Here is a 22,259-nt window from a genome sequence, read left to right on the forward strand (position 1 = left end):
ATCTGTGGCTGTATTCATCACCACTTTTTCCCGTTTATGAACAGCAGATCAAGTGGTGCATTACTCCTAGTTGGTCTCTGTAGTATTTACCTTAAGAAATTGTCAACCAGTGCAATCTAGGAACTTTCAGAAATGTCCTTCCATGCAGGAAAATGACCAGAGATGTAATTTTCAATATCAAACCAATAATCTTGCAACCAGAGTGTTTTTCAGATTTTGCTAAAACCTTATGCTCTCACCAGGAGATCCCAAAAGAACTTTACTGCAGCAAAATTTCCCACTCTCAGACAAGAAAGCTGAGCTGCTTTCATACTCCTTCTCCTGCAGAAGCTTCAGTCAATGGAATGTAGCATGTCTTAAAGGTTAGCAGATCTGTCTTATTTTGAAATAGAAGATTTCAACCCAAAAAGTCTTTCTTGATCACCACATACTGAAATTCTCTCTCCTTTTTAACAGAAGGGAATCCAGTCTGACTGTGTCTGGTAATTGTAATTAACAGTGGAGTAGTCTCACATGTATAGTTTCTGAGAAGGGCGGTTAAGTATATTAAAGTTTTCTGTCCTGTTTTTATGCAGATACTTTCCCTAAAAGTAAGTGCTTTTAAAGCAGTTTTAAGGTAGCTAATTAAATACTTCATTAAACATACCAAATGACTTGTTACATCTCTGTGCCGTCACTGAGATGGGTTTGATGTTCCACTAGCTATGCATATCCTGTGCCCCTCCTTTGCTCACTGGATCAAAGAGTGACTAACTTTGAGAGAGGAGATCCTTGGAAGAATTCAAAGGATGAGTTCTGACAAAGAATTTGTCCTACAATTAACCAATTAAACTTTCTCTTGTAGAATATTTTCTTTAAAAAATGCAATATGAAGTTTTATTTAGGTTCCTTGTTAATCAGATTTTTAAAAATAACCTAGGAAGAGTCTTTTTGTTGAACAATATGTGTGCAGATATGTGTAAGATATGTACTGGTTTTGTTTGCATAAGATGACATACAGCACAGTCCTGACACTTGTATCTGTATTTTTCAGCTGATTACAAAGATCTGATAGAACGTGTGAACCAGATATCTCTGTATTGGAAAACGTAGCATTGCGTAGTATATTATGGTTGCCAGCCAATTAGCATATGTCACACAAGCACTTTTATCAGCTGTAGTAAATCATTTTATGTGAGTTTAACTTTTATTGTGGGTCATCTGAAGTGTCATAGTACAACCATGAAATTCAGGTTCTCATTTCACTGGCACGTGTAGCACATACCTCAAAATTGTGCAAACTGTGTACGTTTTGGTTAAGCTGTTTTCTTTTGCCTGTTTGCTGCCACACCATGACTTACAGTAAAGCAAGTGAAACCATGTCATTTTGGTAAGCTGTACCAGAAGCATTAAAGGCTTTTGGTTTCATTTGTTTTTTTTTTTTTTCTCCTCTAACGTGGTGAAGTAAATATATCTGTAATTTGTGTTTAAAAATTCCCTTTTCCCCTACCCTTTTCACCCAATACTTAGACTTCATCCCGTTCTCTGAAGCTTCAAAGTGATGGGCTTTGAAAAATGTTCAGTGTTTTATATTGAGAATAACAGAGGATGATTATACCTATCATATCTGAAAATACTGGTTGATAATCCTACTCCTACTAGAAGTATCACATATCAGTTCATTATTTTTGAGTTCTAGAATTTATGTGTATTTTTTACTTTTACATTGCTATCGGTAAATCACATTTAGTTTTGACAGGCAAATCCTCATAGCACCATAGTTTTACATGAGAAAAAGCAAAAGTTGTTTTAGATTACTGCAGTATTGATTTACAATTTCAAGGGGTTCTTCATGGTATAGATGACCTCGTGATTTGAGCTTGCTGCACAAAGACTTGATCCAGATCTGTATGTTTGTTGGTGTAGGGAATACATCCATATAGGACTGGCTTAAGATTCTTGGTTCTTTATTATGTTTTGTCTTTATATATTCTACTCAAAGACCTCTCTCACACTGGAGATTAAGCTCTTCATTAATCTTTAGTCCCTTTCTTGGACCACGCATGGCTTCCAATGGTGCCATCTTCTCTCAAAAAAAGGTATAAAGAGAGCACATAAATACATTCAGACTGAGGAACTCAGTTCCTTTCCGTAGATTGGTTTATATTATAAACATTTCTTCAAGTTACATTATTGTGGATTTTAGCAGGCTTTATGTTTAGCAGTGTTTAGTATTTGGGAGGTTTTGGGGAGCCGATCATCTGACTTTAAATAAGTGTGTGTTACCTGTCCTGTGGCATGGGGTTCTGAACAGTAATAATTTCAAATTTCTTCTAGATGTGAATGAAGGACGTAGCTCAGATAGGTCCTATTTGTCTTTAGTTTGGAAAACAAACAAAAAGCCTAGCAAAGCCAAGTTTAAAATATCTTTACAAGACAAATCAATGAGTCCTTTTCAAAACAGTCGGATCAGTGTCATCTCATCACAGACTTTGAGAACTTCTCTGACGTGAATAGAGCAGAGATCCCAAGAGCAACTGAAGGGAATTAAATTCTCTTCAAAGAATTTCAGACATAGCTTTCTTAAAACACAGGGAAATGCTTTCTGAAGGAGGCTAGTACTAATTGCTTACAGAAAAAAAGAAACCACTCTGGTATTGATACGAAACCACTGGTAATCCTTTTGAAGAATTTTTGTGCTAATCCTCTTAGAGTCTCCATTGCAAAAAATTACCCAAATAAGAGAAGGTTAGGGGTTAGGCTTATCAGTTCCTGACCAATACCAATTACATTTTTACTATTTTTTCCAATTTTTTTTTCTTTATCAATCATTTAAAATTGATGTCAGGTTAGAAAAACCGACTCCATAGAGATGCTGCTGTTTCTACTGGACAGGAGGCTTACAAAAAAAAAATGAAAGACCAACCCCTTCCTTTATTATAGGAGTTAGCAGAAGAGGAACTCCATCTCACTTGCAGTTCTCCATTGAAAAAGAGTTATCCCTAAGCTCAGTTTCTGTGAAGTCAAGTCAGAAGAGGTCTAAAGTAAACCAAACCCTTATGTTACTTACCTCAGCAACTTGCAGCTGAATTTCCATATGGTCGTTATTCACAACTGTGTTAGACTTCACAATTTTGTCATCATACTAGCTCTCAGCCTTTTTTCCCCATACTTGTTAAACTGAGGTTCTCCAACTAATGGAATTTCTGAGATAGCAGATGATTCTTAACCTTGCGATTCTCATCAGGATTGTCATCACCCGCCACTAATCTGTACACTTTCTCCTGACAGAAGTAGTCTGTCATCTCCACCTTCAACACAATATAGATACCAGGATTATGAGATATCAGGTGCTGCAGTTGAAGAGTCCTATTGACAGTAGCATATTTCACAGATTCCTTGAGAAGCTTGGGCAGAATATGGTTATTTTAATTCTCATTGAAGTCATCCAAGAAGTGCTTATTCTAGGACTCTTGTTTCAGACTTTTACTATATCTGACATCAGATTTAATAGGTTAATCCTATTTAGTCCTTTGGTTCACTTCACGCAGACCTAGTATCTCTACAATTTAATTGATTTGATGCTCTCTACTTCAATAATATAGAAGAATCATGCCCCAAAAATGTCCTGGTTGTTGTTGTTGGGGGTTTTTTTTGTTTTTTATAGATAGAAAGAAGACATCTCCTCCATTAATGAAGGGGGAAGATAAGATTTTCAACAATGTTAACTACTTCCATTCGTGGCAATATTTCCTTTTCTAGACTATCTTCTTTCTAAAAGTCTCTAGGATGCTTAAATAAATAAATTTAAATGCAGTTTAGCCACTATGTCTGCATACGGTCTTCTGGCTGAAATATTTTTAATTTTTTACAGTGATTACAATACGTATTACTATCAATTAAAGAGCCTTCTCCATCATGGTTTTGTGCCACATTGTCTTCTGTTTTGATTTTCCTGTCATGTGTTTAGAGTAGGACCTTTTTACGATTGGCTCATTTTTCACTTCTCAAGAAGAGCAAGATAAATGAATGACATGTACCAGGATGGCCAATTTCAGAAAGAAAAGCTCACTTCATCCTAGCTTCCTCATGAACACTGTATCAGAATTTCAGATTAATTAGTGTTATTGACTGTTGGTTTTTTTTCAATTCAAATGTCATGGCATGCTCATGATTTAGCTGGAGCCATTGTTTTTGGACAGTCTTCAGGACAATCTACTGGTAGTGTCAAAAAAGTAAAGGTACAGTAATTAGAGTTTGAAGATAAGAACATTTTTGGAGAATATTACATTATGTTGTTTGGCCAGCTAATCACATTCTGTCTGTGCACTTGAATGGTGTTGGTGGTTGCTTGCAAGTAATTTGGGTCTGGACACCTGTAGGGTTTCTATATACTCCTTTAGTACATGTTTTTGCAGAGCATTATGTCTTACGGCAATGCCTGTTCAAAAAGTATAACTTTGGGAAAGTGATGCTCCTTCTTCATCTGTGACTCTGAGACCCACTTGTGACACTTCCTGAGCTCAGGGGACCAAGCGCGCACCCTGTTATCTAGCTACAGGTGAGAGGGCTTTTTGTTTATTACATGTTACTCCCCAGGGCTGTGTGCCTGAAATGAGGGTACACTCTTTGAAGGTGCTGGAAGTTGTGCTTAGAATCAGGATGTTCATTTAAAGGGAGCACTGCAGAGCAGATTCATGACACCTTTTGGTGAGCAATGTCATGTTCTTATCTGTTTACTGTAAAATCTTACAAAGCTTAAACCATTTTAAGGTAAAGTGCAAAAAAAAAATTATGATATCTAAAGCAAACAACACAGTTAAAAATGTCTGTAATAGATGTAGGTGAAGAAATGAAAAAAATCCCACATCTATTTAATCTTGGCATAGCTAGTTGAAATCAGAAGGCTCTGACCTTTATACAGCTAGTGCATTAATTTAAGGAAGGAGAACAGTGATGGATATTCTTGGAGAGGTGATTTTTGTATGTATTTTACTGTCTGTGCCTCTTCCCTATTATATCATTGTGTGTATGTGGCTGGGTTTTGATTAGTGAAGGAACTGAACTATGCCTTCAGTTGCTCCCTGTGCTGCTTTGTATTTCAGGTGGGTGACAGAAGGCAAGGTAGTTCAGATAGTTACGGGAGCTGGGGTGGCTGAGGAGCTACTGACCGGCTTGTGAATTCCACCTTGTGATGTTTGCCCCTGGGTTGAACGTGTGCAGACACTACATCTTAAGAAAAACTTTGAGCCAATAATCTTCATGTCTTTTCAATTTCAAAGATAACTTCTGTTATTTTCAGTTCTAGAGGGGATTCTCAGTCATATTAATGAGGAGAGATTATAGAAATCTTAACTACATATATTTCAGAAGTTATTCGGACTTGTGCTTTAATTTAAGCGTGTTCTTAAATGCTCTGTTGGGCTGGCATGAGGGCTTCTATGTGGGTGATGAAATTCTTTGTATTCTGTAAGTGTAGTAGCAAAATGTTTAGTTTTAGGAGTATTAGTTATAAAAAGTATACAGAAAAGTGAAGAAACGTTGTAGGTACAGAACATCACATTTGCTGCTCTGTACTAGACTTCTTACCCTGTGGAAGTGTTAGGGAATGCATGTGCAAAAATCAATTAAGTCTAGTAATTTAACAAATTATAAAAGATCTGTGATATAAGAAGAGTTTTGTGATTACAGGTTCTTGCATCTGTATACCAGTGCTAAATACCTCACAACTTGAGGTTAAGAAGAAATGAACTCGTATCCTGAGGGCTGAACGGTGCTCTCATAGCATCAGTGTTCTCGGCTGTTTTGGAGTCCCCATGTGCAGAGGACAGCACTGCGCCCCACTTACTGGGCTTGTTCGGCAGGACTCGTGGGCTTCCTGAGCTCGTTTTACCAGATCATCGGAAATCTGCCCTGCATCCAGCACCGCGAGAGCCACTGAGCTTGGGGAGAGGGCTGAGAGCCAGCCAGAGAGCTTTGAAGTCTGTCCGTCAGACTGAAAGGGGAAAGTTCCTTGTAATTTCAACCAAAGCTATGAAGTTAATGTCCTTAAGTTAGTGTTTTAAAGCAGTTGAAAAAAACACCTGCGCAGAGGTCCAATGTGTGTGCATTATCAGGGTCAGCTGATTTGTAGTAACTCTTCTGCACATACTAAGGCAAAGATAAATGCAGGCTTCGCTTGTTACATGACATTTGTTAAAGGAATTTCAAGATTCCTTAAAGATTGTCATATAATTAGGATTTACCAGCTTGTTTTAGAGGTACTCTTAGTTCTTTAGGTACCTGATGAAAGAAATTACAGTGTTTCAGCAGAAAGCATATTGCAATTGCAGCAGTCCATTTATTTTTTCAGTCCATTTACTGATGAATTTGCAGTTCTCATTTCAGTTTAGGTGAAGTAATAATAAACAGAGGATAGAGTTTATCTCCATCCAGAATGTTGTAACGCAATAATAATAGCAGGCATATTTGTTCTCATCAGCTTGGCTTCCATTTTCTTATTAATGTCAGTAAAATCTACAGTCTGCAATTAATCATTTGGAAGCAACAGTAGTGTAGCACCTTGTTTAGTTTAATTTCAGTTTATTGGATTTTAAATTCACATTGTTGGGTTTTTTGGGTTTGTTTATGCTTGCCATGGTCACGATCCTGATTTTTCATTATAAGATTCAAGTATTAAATGTTTACTGTAAGTTCTGTCATTGCTTTTGAAGGCGCTGTGTCAAAAGGGAAACCTAGCCACTTTGAACCTGTGTACAATTTCTGTGAACTTTTCTCTTACAAGAAGTATTTACAACAGTATTTTCAGTTTCCAGCAACACTGTTGGAAAGAAAATAATGTGCATAAGTCATTTTCAAATAATCTGAAGTGATGATTGGCTCTGGTGGGCTAGCGCTCCCCAGCATGCACTTTCTCAGAACCTGTTCTTTACATGTGCTACATGATATGGGGTTTGCATTTTATGATGCTGGGAGAATTATAAGTAGTAAAAATACTGCATACTTTAGAGCAGCACTTGTCTAACCTGTTCTGCTGAACTTGGTGCTGCTGAACTCAGTGTCTTGGCAGAGCAGAACTAGCAACGGCTTTGAGGAACAAGTGGATAAGGTACATTGTAATTATTTGCTTAAAATAATACTCTTTTATCTTTGATGCATGAAGTAGTTAGCTGGTATCATTAGGTCATGTTCAAGCAATATTATTTAGATCTTAGTCTAAGGGTTTTTAATCTTTTTTTCTTTTTTTTATCCCTCAGTTTGTAAGACTTGTATTGTTCAACACTTTGAAGACAGCAATGACTGTCCCAGGTGTGGCAACCAAGTGCATGAGACCAATCCACTAGAAATGTTAAGGTAAGATGACATTGCACAACGTTTGCTGAAATGGAACAACAACAACAAAAAAATAAAATCTTAATATCTTTATCCTGAAAAGGAATTAAATTTTTTGCTTATTTGTAAAATACATATATCGACTGTTCTTGGCCATAGATTCTGTCAATTTTTCATCTCCCAATAAATTGTAAATTGAGTTTTTTCAGATATAATAAAAGGAGGAAAGATAAGGGAAAGACACAGAAAGGTACAAATTAAAGTAAATATTGTAATACCCCTATTAAACAAATAAATGAACCAGATACCTTTTATTCTTTACATGAAATTAAAGTCTAGAGTTTCTTTTTTCAAATGATTTAGGGCATTCCAAACTGCAGGCAACTTTTTTTCTTCTTAGAGCAATGTAGAAAATGAATTGCGCAAATAACTGAATGTTTTCCAGGGCGTAGATTTACCAATCTGAATTGAAATCTGCTGTCAGATTAATGAAAAGACACTCATGAAAGAAAGTTTTGACACTGAAAGTTCCCTTTCTTGAGAATTTGCATTTTTTATACTACAATAACACATCTTTGTTTAAACAACTTTTTTTCTTGAAATTCTGGATTCTCTTTTAGTGATGTTATGTTGAAACAAAGGTGATAGCCATCCTACAAGTATAGTACAGAGAAATCAAGAAATGTCATCACAAGTGGAAGAACTTCATGTTTTCCTAAAATGATGAAGCCACTCCCTCCACTCCCACCCCCCCCAATATTATTAGTTTGTAATACTGTTGTGAACTGAGGAAGAAATATTCTTCCATCAATGTTAAAATAAATATTTACATCTGGAATTTACTAGGGTTGGTATTATTTCCTAATGTCATTGTGTTTGCTACAATTTGTCATACTTTACTTGGATTTTTGACTGATACGTGTGTGCAGAGCAATTCCCATGCTTCACTTATATACCAAGAGGATAGGTGAGAGAGATTAAATTCAGCAACTCTAAAGGGTGTTATTAGCTTAAGTCTTCTGAATGTTTTTTGGAAGGGTAGGGCTAAAAGGGTTTATATAGATGTTTACCATAAGTATTTTTCTGATCTCCTGTCAGTGTCTAAGGCGCTGGGTCAGCCGTAACAGAAGATGCTATACATAGTGCATAATGCTACTAATAAGCTGAAAACAAAAGCATTTTAGAAATACTTCTTTTATTCTGACAGGACCATTTCATAGGAGCCGAAAAATGTATTTTCTGAAACATCTAGTAGATACTTAGTAAAATAATAATATGCTTTAAGCAGGAAGTGATAGAAGGGTGAGAAAAGTTGAGACCATAAGCTGGAAATGTGGGAAGAGCTATTTTCTCTGTGATTATTTCCTGAAACTCCTTTTAGAGTCATTGGGTTTATTTGCCAATAAACTGCATATAGCTAGTAGTTTGCTGGTTGTATTTTATGAAACAGTTTTAAACATTTACTAAACTAATAATCAAAAGAGCACATGAGCAGTGTAATGGAATTATCTTTTTTGGATGTTGCCTGCATAACTTAGCACATGTCTTTGACTGTAGACACCAGCCCAATCATTGCTCAAGAATGCAGTCATTTTCTGAGAAATGGCGTTGAACACTCTAGATAGTATTTTTAACTGAGATCTTTGAGTAAAACTTTATAAACTACTTTATAAACTCAGTTCTGAATAACTGCATAACTATGTGAGTTTTTAGATGTATCTTTTAGTTGGCAGCTCTTAGGGTCTCTTGAAACTATAAGCCTCAGTCTGAAATTCAACATTGAGCTCTAAAATGAAGATATAGGAAGAGTGTTAAATTCTAGAATTCCCTTTCCTGATTTAGCAGAATTCTGCATTGTCAGTATTCATTAGGGTCTGGGTTGGTTATACCATGAAGGCAGGCTTCTTTTTTTCTTGGTAGCATGCTTCTTTGGATGAAAGTTTTCCTGAGTGATAGTCTTCGCTTGCTTCACTTCAGATAATTAGCAATTATCAGAGAGTAGCTTTGATCTTATAAGTCATTCACTATCATAGAAGAGGTGAAAAAAGAAACTATACGATGCTGACATAAATGCTTGGTTCTTCTTTCTATACGTTCTGGTTTGGAGGTTGGAAGATGTGGGGGTGGAAAGAAGTGTGTCTAAAATATTAATGTTCTTGTTTCAGCGTTAACAGGAAGTATCATATTAAATGACTGAGACCAGGTTTGGAGTTATGTCAAGTGGTTTCATTTTGGAATAGGTTTGATGCAAGTCACAGAAATACAAATCTTTGTTAGAGTGCTCATAGGCGTGGATAATAGAAACACTGTAAGATGCAGGTGAAATTGAGAATCTTTTTATAATTTCCTATTTTTTTTCCTGTGGTTTAAGTTTAGTTTCCCTGTACTTAAAGATCAGATAAGTGTTATTTTTTTTGCATTTTTTAAAGTATTGATTAGTATTTATGCTTCATAAGGACAAAATAGCTCTTTTTGTTTAGGTTTTGAAAGAAAATAAAGTCATTGACTAGACTATGAAGCCAGTTCTTGCTGCTAGCATCATAAATTTGCTAAGTATACTCGCTTTCTTGCTATGTTAGTATTACCAGTCACTTTTGGTTTGGGCCATTGAAGACAAATTAGAAAGTGCTAAGTGGGAATTTTCAAAAATAAATGTAGAAAAAACAGCATGTATTATACCATCCTGAGGAATGGTTAGTGGGATTTTGAATGAAGGTAGTGATGTTCTCTTTTGAAGTCCTTATTTCTGTTCTCTTAATGAGTAAGTTATGAAGATGAGAGCTTTCTTACAATGTGAAATGAATTCCATTTCCAAGACAAGTTCCCAAGTTCCCAGTGCTCTGCTGTGGGAACTTAATAGAAAGCAGTACCATCTAGTTGCATTAGATATTGAGAGGAGAGGCGAGAAGAGATAACATACCATTTGGAAAGGTAGACCTGTATTGTCGTCTATCAGAAGCTAAGTGCTCAGACATCCCATGATTTTGGTTTCCTTCTTATCTGTGAGAAAGTACTCTCTATGTTTTAGGGGAGGTCTGTTTCACTTGCTGAAGTTTGGTTGGGTTTTTTTTTTTTTGGTCCTTATAAGAAGAAGCAATTAAAAAATGGATCGTGGTTGTAGGTTCAACATGAATATTCTTATGGTATGACTGTCTCCATGAACTGATGGATAACACAGGGAACTAGTCTGAGAAGAAAATGACTGGGTAATAGGTCTAGTTGTAAACTTTCAATTACAAATACAAATTCTGTAAAGAAAAGAACCTGGAATGCTCATATATTTATTATAAGAAGATAATTGTTATCTGTTAAAATGGCTTTTAGGCATTCCTCAACAATAAAATCATTCAGTCTTCTTCCTACTTTGCTGCTGCTAGTGAACAAAAGATAGAGAACAGTCATATGTTTTAGAACAGGCCTATAGTGTATTATTAATAACATGTACACATACATGTATGTGTATATGCAAATATATATGTATATAGAGAGATATATATCATTATTGAGATGCAAAATTAAGGCAATTAAAAATATATTAAAGGCAATTACTGTATTGTAGCTTCTGACTGAATCTCAAGGTACTTAATTTCTCTGGCCGTATTACTTAGTACTTTTTTTTGTCACGGGTTTTTGTTTAGGCTGTGGACAGTGGGAATTACTGTTCACAAGAGAAGATGTAGAGAGCAGAGGAGAGAAAGGAAAAGGAAACAGAATGAGAGACAGAGGAAACCAAAGGATAAGTGAGACAGGGAGAGGAAGTGGAACTAGAAAATGGATGATAAATTAAATGGGTAGGAGAGTGAGTAAAATTCAGAGAAAAGGGAAGAAAAATATTTTAGCTTCAGCAGCAAAGGTAAATGCACTGTGTCCTCTGGAAGGGACTGTAGTAGCTATTTCTGGCACTAATATCAGGATATCAGAGGACATGCCTGTGCTGTGTACTGTTGTCTGGTAGACAAACTCATGGCAGATTTAAATAGTTTAAATGAATTATGTTGGGTGCTGAGAACTGTCTAGCCAGAGCAGCATGGATGCTCTGTGGTCTTCTTTATCCTGCCAAGACTGGTTTGTCAGTACTGTAATGAGCAGGGAATAGTCTGTTCAGTTTTTCATAACAGCCTTATTACCAAAGCACTTGAACACTTAATATGGTAATGGAGTTTATAATTTTCATGGTTACTACTCATAACCTGGACCTGAAAATTGGATGCTACTTTTCCAGTTTGTTCCTTTTAGTAACACAATTGTTTGCATGTAACACAAATTAAAACAATGAAAATTTTAGAGTATCATGTTTTTTCATTTTTGTCTTTATACATTAAAAAATGAATTCCTTGGTTATTTCTAAAATAAATCTATTCAAGAGGTGGTTGAGATAAGCTTTAATGCATGTTGTCTCACAAGCTAAAATCATAGGTTTATTCAAAAGTGTGGGGGGGTGTTATTTAAAGGCTACAGATATTTAAAATGCTAGATTCTACTTAATGTGAAATTTATTTTTTCCCTTTGAAAGGCTGGATAACACCTTAGAGGAAATTATATTTAAGCTGGTGCCCGGACTTCGAGAACGTAAGTTTCTCATTTGGTTTTGGGTACCTGTTTCATGGAGGGTTGATGGAGGGAATATGGCTGTTTCTACTGATACACCTGTAGTATTGATTTAAAAATTCACATTACTGTTCTTTGATGTTAACTAGAGGAACTGCAGCGAGAGATTGAATTTTGGAAGAAAAACAAACCTCAAGAAAATGGACAAGGTGATGATTTTTTTTTTCCCCTCTCATCTGTATGTTAAGTAACATTGCTCATTAAGCCCTGTTTCTTCAAACACTTATGCACATACATTGTTTTTACTGAATTCAAAGATACTATAGAAACTTGTGTAACAAATCTATGTAAACGGAATCTGGGCCTCCATGTACTGCTGCTTATCTATTAACCAGTCGTTTTACAAACACTAGCTGTTTCACCATTATTTTTATTTGCATTTCCCTAAGCTTTTACTTTCGACACTCATGCGATTTTCCACTTGAATTCTTAATTTTCTTAATACAGCAAGATGCAGAACTACTTGAGTTTTTTACAGATTATTTTCTGTTACTGAATTTGACCAGCTGTTAAGTAGGAGGTTGTCAAGAATTAGTTATGACAAGTAGTACAACAGTTTTCCACACATGCTAAACAATTGTTTTATATAGATTCCAAAATGCTTTTTCTTTTTTTCTTTTCTTTCCTTTTTTTTTTTTTTTGTGGTTGACCTATGAACTGTGAGAGCTCAGTATTGAGGTGCTAAGTGAGGACTACATCCAACTGTTTTTATGCCCCTTTAATTTGACATCAAGGTTTTGATACCATAGCCTATTTGATCTGGGCATTTTTAAGAATTTCTGAAAGGCTCTGCTAAGCTAAAAAAATAGCTATTTTTAGTAAAGGATCACTGTCAAGTGCTCTTGCAATGCTCTTCTGCACTCAATTGTTTATAATATCTTCTTTTCAACTTCATAACATTTCATTTTCTTTCTCACTAGTTTTGTTGATTTACATTTGGTATCCATTATAAGGGACAAGGTTCTTTTCTCTGTTATGTAATTAAATGAAGAACTGCAGGACAGTGTAGATGAAATTATATTAGTTTACTACAACATACTGTATAGAGTATACCTATTCAGTTTTAAAAATACTTAGAAAATATTTTTATGAAATATAGACAATTGTTGACTGTTTAGACAACTATTTTTTGCTATATACATAGATAGAAAAAAATAACATATAATTTGCAAATTTGTATAATGTGACTTACTTTTAACCAATTTATTCTTCTGGTTCTTACCTTCCTCCCATAATTTAATGGTAAACCTAATGGAGATCAGTTACTAAGTGTAATGAGTGATTGGATTGTTTTGTGAATCAGAGGAAGGCTCTAACTCTCAAAATATACTTTTAAGTAGTAGCTACAGATGTATCCAGCTCTGTTAGTGACTGTGTCCTTGGCCTATGGAAATTTGACACTAGAAACCATTTGAAAGTCGTGGTAACTCATTGAGACAAATTGTGAGCATTTAAACTATTTTCTGCCATAAACAAGCATTTAGAATCTTGCCTGAGAATAAATTGTTTGGTGAGAATAATTTCAGTAAGAAGGGACTGTTTCAGTTGTCAATACCATCCCCTGCAATCACGTAGTCACTCCAGTTTAAAAGAGTCCATCAGTTATGTACTTACCACAGGTCACAACACAGTTCCCAACCTTAGCATCTAAGATTTGTAAAAAAATCCCAGGACTTACAATTTTCACATATCAGAAGGAAAAAAAACCCCGAACAGCAAAGCATATCTCAGGCATTGGTGACTCCACTAGGAGAGTGGTTACTAGAGAGAATTGATGTATGATGATAGGAAACGTACTGTGGTACAGAGGAAAAAATCTTTATTGGTCCCTTCCAAGTCTGAACTGGAGAAGGAAGAGGGCAAACAGCTTTACATTGACTCACTCTCTGGCGATCAGTTTTACGCTGAATATCTGAGAAAAGCACAGGAAGTAAACAATTTCCAAGAAGTTCAAGTTCCAAGAAGTTCAAGTTCCAAGACAAGTTCCAATTTCCAACAACTTCCAATTTGCAAGAAAGATGAGGAAAAAAAAAAAAGAGACACCAAATTACGCCTTAAGGAAAGATGCATGGAGGGTGGAGGTGGGTGGGGAGTTGGTTTGTTTTTCCTGTCTTGTTTTTGGCTTGATGCTTTTGACTTGGAGAATGCCAAGTCCATTTTGGTGAGACTAAAATTTAATTTTTTCTTTTTTCTATTTTTTTTTTTTTTAAATTGTATCATATTGAACTTTAATATCATGCCTCTAATGGACCATCACATTGATTTCTGGAGGCTGCCTGTACAAACATCATTAATTCTAATATCTACAAGGATTTTTTAGTAAATAGTCTGGTGCCATTTACACAGAGGAGCATTTGAATTTCTATCAGAATATCTTGAAAGATGCAATGTTTTTTGTGTGTGTACCTATTTCTGGAATGATTTTATGACTGAAAATTTGCTAATTTTCCTAGCTCTGTAGTTGGTTTGCCTTTCAAGACTTTTCAAACCGCATAGCTAAATCTTCCTGCATTACTCAGCAGTGATAATTGTTAAAAGTTGTGTATGTGTTTGCATTGCCGAAGAATCTGTGAATCATAGGCAGACACCTCAGACAAATGGTTGTGACAGGTAGACTGTACCTGCTTGATTAAAAAAGTTTGTTTCCTGGACTTTCACAAAAAGAAAAAAAAAATCTGTAGTTTGATACTGTAAATTTTGTTCATAGCAAGATGATAGGAACAAAACGTATGTATGATACACATTCAGCTAAATGTATCAATAGCTAGTAGGGAGTTGTGGACAAATCTTTTGTAATTATAAAATACTTCAAAACAGTAAGAAAGAAAAGCAATGAATGTAGCTTAAAACTCATCTTGAATATGTAAACTAAACAAAGTGAACTAATTACTATGTCTAGAAACTTAGGCATAGATTGATATTTGTTAAAGTTTTTATTGTATCTTCTCATCTTAACTCTTCTAAATGACTTCAGAAAGTTTGTGGTAAGTGTAGGAAAACAGCAGAATTTAATCTGAAAGTTTTTCAGGAAATGCAAAAGTAGCTTATTCAAGTTACTTATGATAATGTTTTATTCCAACAGAGAGCAGCCTTTGTTTTAAATCAAAATAAATAAGCTGGGGATATAGAAAAAAACAAATTTTTATAATAGGGTTATTGTATGCTGTATTCCAAATCTGTAAAAGTTACTCCATTTTATGGCTCATTGTTTGGTTATTATTTATGTACATTGCGGCCTTATCTAGATGTACTTGCTAGTCTTAGCATTTGAGTGTTCAACTATGCTAAACCTTTGAAAACTGTAGGAGATGATACCTTTTCCAAAGAGTTAGATTTTTAAACCAGGAATCAATAGAACATCTAACAGCATCAGTGAAGAGAGATAATATGGTATATGTGATTATTATATATAGGGTATATGTGCTCTGCCAAAAAATATGGGGACCATTCCTCTTTTCTTACATTTTTTGTTTTTAAAGGGGAAAAAGTAAGTATATGGTTATTTAGTTATAAAATCCTTGTGGAAAGAGACACCTGGAGTTTTTACAATGGTGTTACTTAGACCAGATCAAAAGTGGATGAAAGTTATGTTTTATCTTGCCTTAGTTTACTTCATGATAACCTTTCAGGAACTTGTCTCCACTGGATATTGCAGCAGACTGTTAATATGAACTGATTACCCATGTTACTTTGATATACAAGTGTTGGGATTAGTTATTCCACTGTTTATTTAAAAGCAATGTTTTTTGGCAGTGAACTGCCACACCATAGAGTAGGTTTATGTGGCTGAGTGATCTTGATGCATGCGCACTTGCAGGGTTTTAATCACTGGGCACAAACAGAAGTAGACAGCCATAACCATTAGTAGTCCATCTGCCTAATTATTTTCTGTCACGTAGGAATCTGTTGTTTGCATATTACATTAAAATTCCAGTAGTAAAACTTTGTTTTCAGAGATTTGTAAACTGATCAATTTAAGAATGCACTGAATTAAAATTGTATAAAGTTAATTTGAAGAAAAAATATGCTCTTGACAATGAAGTATTACTTTAAATATGTGTTTGTTGCTACTGTGACTTGTAATTATTTTACACTTAAATAATATGATCTTCATATTTTACAGATGAAAGCCCAAAAGCTGATAAACCCAAAGTAGATGAGGAGTGTGATGAAAACGAAGAAGATAAAGACTATCACAGGAGTGACCCACAGATTGCTATTTGCCTCGACTGTTTACGCAACAATGGGCAGTCAGGAGATAATGTAGTCAAAGTGAGTAGTAAAGATAATCTGTGCTGTTGTTATTGTTGGCAGAATAGCATCTTACGGGAACCAAATCATTTTATAACCATTAACCATAAATGTTAATGTGGTGAACTGTCTCCACTTCCATGCTTATTTAGTCCTTTTGTTTGAAACATTTCAACGCATCTTGGAATTTTGTAAAAAATACAATTCTATATGGAAATCCATCTGTGACAGTGGATTTTTTTTTTTTTTAATGGATTATAGTTTTGTAGTCTACAGCCTTGATGGTATAGATCTGCATTACACAACAGATTACAGCATACCACAGAGGTACTGAAAAAGCTAGCTGTAGGTGAGCTGCCTCACACTTTCAGGACTGCTGTCTTACCATGCCAGCATGACGCTGCTTTTCAGATACATTGTGCACTGAATGACTGGGATACAGATCTTCTGAGCTGTAAACCTGATTCTGACACTGATGTGTCGACTGTGGCCTTGGGCGGGTCACTTCCATCTGTAATATGTGTAGGGTGATACCTGCTAACTGCTGTTTTAAGAATTAGGGATATTTGGTTTCTATTCATGAAGGGAAGATTACCTAATGGTATCGAGTCTAGAAGAAAGTGTTTAGAAATGCTCTTGTATTTTAATAATGTTTTATTAAATTACAAAGACAAGAATTTTAAAAATATTAAAAATTTGTCTAATAAAACACTACTTATATTTTCTGTGTACTATGTTACATGTATAATTTTGGAAGTTCTTACACAGTAAGAAAGTTTTGATTCAGCAAGAAAAAATATGTATGTGTTATCACTGTCTGTTTATGCTATATACAGTAAGAAATCTGTATCTCCATCACCATGGAGGAGTCTCAGGTTTCTAGCTTTCTTGTTGAATCAAAACTATTAGGTTCTGGATTGCAGAATCTGTGATAATAGATCACATCTCAGATTTGTAGCTTCCCTGTATTTTACCTAGATTATTTGAGGATGTTTTTACTTCCTTTTTATCTCAAGGACTGAAGAAATTCTAAGAAATTTAACATCTGTTTGATCCCCAATGTTTCTAACACAAACACTTAGATTATTTAAGTTCTTCTGGGGCTTTTGGTGGTTTTGATGGTTTTTGTTTTGCTTTGTTTTGTTTTTCTTTCCTCCCTTCTGTATCTTTTGGAAATTTCTTTAGAACCAGAGATTGGTTAAATGAACTTGTTTGTCATCTTGTAAATTTTGCAAAAACGTAAACAAAAATGAACCTATGGTGCCATCATGAATTAGAAGAGAGTGCAGTAAAATTGGTCACTAGTTGAAAAAAATATCAATTACAGCTGTTCTTGCACTAAAGACTGCTCACATGCTCCAAAATTTCTAACATGTTTTTTCTGTTTTGTTGCTGTTGTTTAGGGCTTAATGAAAAAATTTATCCGCTGTTCTACTCGAGTCACCGTGGGAACTATCAAAAAGTTTCTCAGCTTAAAACTAAAACTTCCAAGTTCTTATGAGGTACATTTGAACGAACGATGCTTGTATTTTTATTTCCCTGCAAAGTATTAGGTTTTTATGAAATGTAATCATATTTGAACTTGAGGAATATTTTTTAGCCCAATTACTAAGTACTGTTCAATATTCCAAGTTATATTTTCAGCCCTTAATTGAGAAGTGATCATTTTATCACAGTGACTAAAGTTGCTAATCAAGGAACTCATACAGTTCTGATAACTCAGTTTGTTGCTCGCCTGTGAAGGAACAGATACATTAAGTTTTTATATTTTTATGTAACAAATAAATGCTTTCTCTTTCCATGTGGTTAATTAAAAAGTCACTTAATACCATTTTGGGCTAGTCGCTACTGGGGAAAAGGACAGATCAACTAGACATACACCAAATTACTCTGCAGTTTAATTTTCTTTAGATGTAAGAAACTATCCTGTAATTATGAAGAAGTGAGGAGAAATACCATTTGAATATTTCAAAATGGAGATACTTTTTTTTGTAACTTCTCTGGAATTAGGTGGAATTTGATGGAGAGACGGTCTTTGCTCCATGAGTGATTTGATCTTGGCCAAGACTGTTCCCTGGAGGGACTTGCTAACATGATAGAAGTTGTGATGCAGGGTGGAGTTGGGAAGCATGAGACTCTTGCCTCTGCTTTCCCTCTTCCCAGCGATACAGGAATTTTGACTTCAGCACAGACTATTTCTTCACCCAGTTCTCTTACAGGAGTCAGTGACTCCATGAACTGCAGGCTGCCTTTAGCACAAATGGCAGCATCCCAGCTTTGGTCAGAGGTAGAGCTGAGTTACATTAGGTGCCCAGGTTATTGCAGAGCTATATGCAGGAGTTTGTCACAGTATCATGACATGCTGACCAGCTGTTTTGATGTCATTTGGTTTTGTTAATTATGTTAATTTAATCTGTCTCTGGCACCTTAATGGCTTGTGTTACAGAGTATCTGATTACTTCAACATTTTGACTTTTTTTCCTCTAAAAAACAGAAAAGCATTATGGCTATAGTAATGAAAGAATTTTCAAACAATTTCAGTGGAGGGTAGAAGTAAGATACTATAATACAGTTTAAAACAGCCATTTTTCACAGTGAGATCATTACTCTTTTTTTTATTTTGCCTTCAGTTAATGAAGAATCATGTTTGTATACTCAGAATTGCGTTTTCCTTGTAATTTATAGTTATTTTTAAAGTAGGTTTTTTTAATTACTTTATCATTTATTTTTAAAAAATGAAAATTACAGTACTCCTGTTTTGTATCTTTGGGTTTGAAAGAGCGTTGACATAGCAAAAAGGCCTTCAAAATACAGCACAAGGCTTTCTCTTCAAACAGATAGCATGTAGTTTTGATGAGTAGAGGGACTGTTTGTCTACTAGTGATTTCCTACCTGGTTTAGTAGACTTCTGTCCACACCTTAATTGAAAACACAAAGTGAAAAAATAAAGTGGAATACTACTATGAAAATTAGACGTATAGTTTATTGTCAGTATGTTGTATTTATATACAACAGGTTTGATATACGTGTCTGATGGAATTATCATATAATGATAGGAGTTGAGGTATTAACTCTCAAGAGATTCACTTAGGAGTTCATTTAGACATTAAAATTTTGCATCCCTTTGTCTTACTGTTTGCTCTGTTGTATTTTAAGCTGGATGTACTATGCAATGGAGAAATCATGGGGAAGGATCATACTATGGAATTCATCTATATGACGAGATGGAGACTAAGAGGCGAAAACGTAAATGTTGTTACATTATTAATAAATGACATTTTGGTATATTATTATAGAGAGCATACATGCTTTCACAGCTTTGTCCAAAATATATTCTGTGACCCTTCAAAAAACCCTTATTTAAAAATGCATTTTGCATGTTTTCTGGATTTCTTATGTTAAACCTTATGAGTGAAACCCTGCAGCACGTATATTGTGCAGATTCTGAAACTTAAAAATAGCGGGTATACAAAGCTTCCATGCAAGTTCTGCTCAGAGTTTTAAGTCAAGTATCTGAAAACCCAAGCACTTGTTCTTTTTCTGCAAATTTGCTTTTAGTGACCTTTTGAGTTACAATAGTTGGGGAATATGCATCCAACAGTTCTTTATTAAGAGTCTGTTTTATTCAGTAGTAAACTGAAAGTGACACTGAAAAATTATGGGAGAAATCCAATTGTTTTATTACTGTTTCTGTTAATACTACACCCATTTTTTTTAGATATGCTGTATAACACTAGCATCCAGATAACACAGCTAAATGGGTTTTCCTTGCTGCATATGTATATTTTAGAATTGCAATATTTAACTTATTAAAAGACATTTCTTTCAGGTCTGATATTCAATTTGATTTAGTAGCCCTTATATTACCTTGATATTTAATTTTTTTGGTTAAAAGTCATATCCCCATTTCTTCTCTTTCTTTTATACGTTCGTTTGTGTATGGCTGTTGATTGTTCTTCACTCTTTATTGCTTTGTAGTATATGCAGATTTGTCTATCACTACCAGTGGAGGCTATATTGGAGTGCAGCGAAGGTTAAGCACTTAACATATGTTAATGCACTGATCCACAGAAAATTCCAAACTTTCTGCACTTTTTTTTAAGCTTCCTAGTACTCAGAATAAAAAGCACTGGGGCACAGAGAGAGAAGACAGAGGATTAAGCACACTGTGGAGTTAACAATTCACAAGTTTCTTAAAGTTTTACCTTAATCTGAAGGGGGTGGGGGAAGGATAGATTTTGCTAGGAATTAAGGGAGTTAATGTATACAGGCAAGTATTCATTAAATTTGAAAGTAATATTGCACTGAAATTTGGTGATTGCTGAAACCCCAATATTGTACCAATAAGGGAGCTTTAAGTAGTATTTTTTCCAATACTGCCTTGAAACCAGTAGGTGTTTGGCTTGCCATCTTACTTTTTTGTTAGTATTGACTGTACTATCAGGAAATGTTGAGGCAACAACTTCAGTGATAATGGAATGCTTTCATGACATTTAATTCTGCAGCCGCTGCCTACAAACGGACTTTTGGCAGTTGCATAGATTTGGAAGCAACAGTAACTATCATCTTGACAAAAAGGACATTATTTGTACTGGTTAAAATTTTTCAAAAAGCTCAGAACTATAGTTTTTAACATTAAGTGAATATAGGAGCTGACAACTCTTGATTAAATTTGTAAGTTGTGTTTAACTACATATAGTACAGTCAGGTATTGGTTCATCAGGTATGTGTTTCAAAAGGAAATCTTAAAGGTGCAGGAGCAGGCTGTCCACATGTGCCGGAAGACGAGCCAGTGGGGAAGAAGACTGGCCTGGCTGAACAGAGAGCTTTGGCTGGAACTCAGGAAAAAAAGGAGAGTTTATGACCTTTGGAAGAAGGGGCAGGCAACTCAGGAGGACTACAAGGGTGTCGTGAGGTTATGCAGGGAGAAAATTAGGAGGGCCGAAGCCCAACTAGAACTTAATCTGGCTACTGCCGTAAAAGACAATAAAAAATGTTTCTATAAATACATTAGCAACGAAAGGAGGGCTAAGGAGAATCTCCATCCTTTATTGGACACAGGGGGAAACATAGTGACAAAGGATGAGGAAAAGGCTGAGGTACTTAATGCCACCTTTGTCTCAGTCTTTAATAGTAAGACCAGTTGTTCTCGGGGTGTCTAGACCCCTGAGCTGGAAGACAGGGACAGGGACCAGAATGAAGCTCCCATAATCCAAGGGGAAATGGTTAGCAACCTACTACACCACTTAGACACACACAGGTCTATGGGGTTGGATGGGATCCACCCAAGAGTACTGAGGGAGCTGGCAGAAGTGCTCACCAAGGCACTTTCAATCCTTTACCAGCAGTCCTGGCTAACTGGGGAGGTCCCAGTTGACTGGAGGTTAGCAAACGTGTCGCCAATCTACAAGAAGGGCCAGAAGGAGAATCTGGGGAACTACAGGCGTGTCAGTCTGACCTTGGTACCAGGGAAGGTTATGGAGCAGATCATCTTGAGTGCCATCATGCGGCACGTACAGGACAACCAGGTGATCAGGCCCAGTCAGCACGGTTTAGGAAAGGCAGGTCGGGCTTGACCAACCTGATCTCCTTCTACAACAAGGTGACCCACTTAGTGGATGAGGGAAAGGCTGTGGATGTTGTCTACCTAGACCTTATCAAAACCTTTGACACCATTTCCCACAGCATTCTCCAGGAGAAACTGGCTGCTCATGGCCTGGACGGGCGTACTCTTCTCTGGGTAAAAAATTGGCTGGATGGCTGGGCCCAAAGACTTGTGGTGAATGGAGTTTACTCCAGTTGGCAGCCGGTCACAAGCGGTGTTCCCCAGGGCTCTGTGTTGGGGCCGGTTCTGTTTAATATCTTTATCAATGATCTGGACGAAGGGATCAAGTGCACCCTCAGTCAGTTTGCAGATGACACCAAGTTGGGCAGGAGTGTTGATCTGCTTGAGGGTAGGCAGGCTCTACAGAGGGATCTGGACAGGCTGGATCGATGGGCTGGGGCCAATTCTATGAGGTTTAACAAGGCCAAGTGCAAGGTCCTGCACTTGGGTCACAGCAACCCCATGCAACGCTACAGGCTTGGGG

At 35.9% G+C, this 22,259-nt stretch overlaps 1 protein-coding gene across 7 annotated transcripts in view; it reads left to right on the forward strand.

The window, feature by feature from the left end:
* PCGF5 (polycomb group ring finger 5) overlaps positions 1–22,259 on the forward strand; it is a 125,065-nt gene that overhangs the window by 89,466 nt on the left and 13,340 nt on the right. For 6 of the 7 annotated variants that reach the window (XM_072869278.1, XM_072869279.1, XM_072869277.1 and 3 more), the window contains 6 exons: positions 7,236–7,332; positions 11,825–11,880; positions 12,009–12,068; positions 16,043–16,191; positions 17,574–17,672; positions 19,327–19,416. In XM_072869278.1, coding sequence (XP_072725379.1) covers positions 7,236–7,332; positions 11,825–11,880; positions 12,009–12,068; positions 16,043–16,191; positions 17,574–17,672; positions 19,327–19,416 — 551 coding nt within the window. Of the gene's footprint in view, positions 1–5,670; positions 6,032–7,235; positions 7,333–11,824; positions 11,881–12,008; positions 12,069–16,042; positions 16,192–17,573; positions 17,673–19,326; positions 19,417–22,259 lie in introns of all 7 variants that reach the window. The other variant, XM_072869283.1, reaches the window with a different exon arrangement.

Source organism: Ciconia boyciana, chromosome 8 (genome assembly GCF_034638445.1).
Source record: "Ciconia boyciana chromosome 8, ASM3463844v1, whole genome shotgun sequence".
NCBI lineage: Eukaryota > Metazoa > Chordata > Aves > Ciconiiformes > Ciconiidae > Ciconia > Ciconia boyciana.